Raw genomic sequence first — 3108 nt, 5'->3', positions numbered from 1 at the left:
CAGAGGAGGTGCAAGTCAAAGATTGGGTTAGTCTCCCTAGAATCCTTTCAGGCTCATTTAGAATGATAGGGTCACCAGAGTGGGTACTCATCACTGGAGTTTATGGCCTGCACATCCCAAGGGAACGCAAAAATTTCCTTAAAAATATGTAGACTATCCGCAGGATTTTCCCTGGGATCCCATGGATTGTAGGAGGAGACTTTAATATGATTAAAACCCTAGGGGAAAAGAAAGGAGGAATAAGTAGACCAGATCAAGACATGGAGGCTTTCAACGAAATGATAACAGAGCAAAGACTGGTAGATATTCCAACGATAAATGGAGTTCATACTTGGAATAATCGAAGGGGAGGCAGGAACCAAATAGCATCCAGGCTGGATAGATTCTTAGTATCAGAACAGATCTTAAACAGGGATGTATTTGTAGAGGCAAAGATTCTACCGGCCATGGGTTCTGATCATTGGCCTATCAGATTGGAAATAGATATAAAAAAGAACCCTCACAAACGCCCATTCAGGTTTGAGGCCTTCTGGCTCAGGAATAATCAGTTCATACCGAAATTAGAGGAATGGTGGACCCAGAGTCAACAAAGAGGGAGAAGTAAGATGCACACCTTTCAGCTAAAGCTCAGGGAACTCAAAGGGAAAATCAAAATATGGAACAAGGAGGAGTTTGGGAATATTTTAAGGGAGAAGCAGAGATTAGAACGGGAAATGGAGGAGTTACAACAGAAAATTATAACAGAAGGATGAAATGAAGAGAAGAGCAGAGAAGAAGGAATCCTGATCAGCCAAGTAGAAGAAAGGAGAAAACAGGAAGAAATCCTATGGCGACAAAAGTCCAGAATAAACTGGCTCCGCGAAGGAGAAAGGAACACAAAGTTTTTCCACCAAGCAATGGTTCAACACAGGCAAAGAAACATAATTTTCTCCATTTTAAACAATGAAGGGCAAAGAATAACAGAACATGAAGGAATTGAACAAGTCTTAGTTGAGTATCACAGAGATTTGCTGACAGAACCAAGGGTCGACAGAGATGAGGCAATCGGAAGAATATGCAACGAAATTCCCAAGATGGTAACTGAAGACCAGAATAAAGCTTTCATGAGGGCAACAATGCTAGAAGAAGTAGAGGAAATAGTAAAAGGAATGAAGAAAAATAAGGCACCAGGACCAGATGGATTTACGACGGAGTTTTATCAAGCAGGTTGGCATTTCCTGGGAAACGATATTCTGGAAGTGGTGGAAGAGTCGCGTAGACAGCAAAAGGTATGGCCAAGTCTTAACTCTACCTTGTTTACTCTTATTCCTAAATCGGCCAAATCTGAGAATGCCCAAGGTTTTCGCCCAATAGCCCTTTGTAATGTTATTTATAAAATTATTGCAACCCTGATAGCTAAAAGATTGAAGCCAATCCTTGTGAACATTATCTCCCTGGAACAAACCAACTTTGTGGAGGGGAGACAAATCCTAGATGGGCTGGTGGTAGCTCAGGAGGTGATCCATTCCCTACAGCAAAAAAAGAAGAGAGGAATGATGATAAAGCTGGACTTATCAAAAGCCTACGACCGCCTCAACTGGAACTTCCTCAAGGCAACGCTCAGGGCATTTGGTTTTAGTAATAGATGGATTGAATGGATCTACAACATGATATCAACACCTAACCTTTCTATTCTGTTGAATGGGACTCCCACAACGACTTTCAACGCCACTAGAGGATTAAGACAGGGGGACCCCTTATCGCCCTTTTTTTTTATCATGGCGGCAGACGGTCTGGGCAGATACTTCAAAAAAGAGATGAGGGATAGAAAGATAAAGGGACTGCGATTATGGGGAAACAACATGCCTATCTCCCACTAGCAGTTCGTAGACAACATCATGCTCTTCTGCGAGGTCTCCCTAAAGGAAGTGAAACGAGTGAAAAAGATCTTGGATCTGTTCATGGAAGCTTCGGGGATGGAAATCAATAAAGACAAATCCTGCACCTTTATCTTCAACACTCCAGAACCGATTAAAAACCACTTGACCAGAACGTTGGGCTTTAGATCTGGAGAGCTACCAACAAAGTATCTGGGGAATCAACTAGCTCTAAACCCCATAAGAGTCGCAAACTGGTTCCAAACTATCGACAAACTCAGGAGCAGACTTGAGAACTGGTCCTTCCGATCACTAAATATAGCAGGAAGATTGGTGCTCTTGAAATCAATTCTCCAGGCCATTCCAATTTACCCCCTATCGGTGATGGCAGCCCCCAAAGGAGTTTGCGCAAAAATGAAGGAAATTTTTGGAAAATTCTTATGGGGAGGTCCCAAACAGGAAAAGAAATGGGCTCTAGTGTCGTGGAAGGGTATATCGAAACAAAAAGACAAAGGAGGACTGGGTCTCAGGGATCCAGGTATTTTAAACCAAGTCCTGGGGGCAAAGCTATGGTGGAGGTGGATGAGGGGAGGAAATGATATATGGAAACAAATATGGACTCAAAAATATAACATGCCCTCAACAACAGAAGGCATCCTCAGAATGGAAGAAATCCCAAAAGGATCCTCAATCTGGGACCTAGCAAGCCAAAACAGAGACCTCATAAACAAATTTGCCTTCTGGGAAATCAGGAACGGAAGTATAGCTCAATTCTGGGAGGAGGCATGGCAACAAAGGGACAGAATGGCTGATATTCAAACCCTTCAAAACACCTATCTAAAGGCAACAATGGAGGGATTAAAACTTGTTAAGGATTACTGGAAAGAAGAAGAGCTGGATGAAACCTGGAGGATCTGGAGGAAACCTGAAGAATGGGATGAAAATATTGACGGAGATCAGAGAGAGATAATAACAAAAGAGTTGGATTCAAGAAGAATAAAAAACAGTATGGGACCAGACATACTCAGATGGGGAAAATCTACAAAAGGGACCTTTACTGTCAAGGAAGCTTACTTTTTAGCCACTCAACAAGAAGGAGAAGAGGAAAACATAGATTGGAAACAAATATGGAGGAATAAGTGGTGGCCGAAAGTAACAATTTTTGCATGGTTAGTAGGGAAAGGAAGAATCCTGACGTGGGACAAGCTACAGAAAAGGGGTTTCCAGGGCCCCCCCAGATGTAGCCTTTGTA

The 3108-nt window shown here is 42.5% G+C and overlaps 1 protein-coding gene across 1 annotated transcript; it reads left to right on the top strand.

The window, feature by feature from the left end:
* Positions 1-260: 260 nt before the first annotated feature.
* On the top strand, positions 261-752 carry LOC149257723 (uncharacterized). Its single transcript, XM_089385886.1, has one exon. The coding sequence runs from the start codon at positions 261-263 to the stop codon at positions 750-752; it is 492 nt and encodes a 163-aa protein (XP_089242012.1).
* The last annotated feature ends 2356 nt before the right edge of the window (positions 753-3108 follow it).

The sequence above is a fragment of the Pinus tabuliformis genome, chromosome 6 (genome assembly GCF_031772625.1).
Source record: "Pinus tabuliformis cultivar Carrire ecotype Pingquan chromosome 6, CPIR1, whole genome shotgun sequence".
Classification (NCBI taxonomy): Eukaryota; Viridiplantae; Streptophyta; class Pinopsida; order Pinales; family Pinaceae; genus Pinus; species Pinus tabuliformis.
The sequence above is the reverse complement of the archived record's forward strand: the minus strand, read 5'-3'. Positions and strand labels throughout refer to the sequence as shown.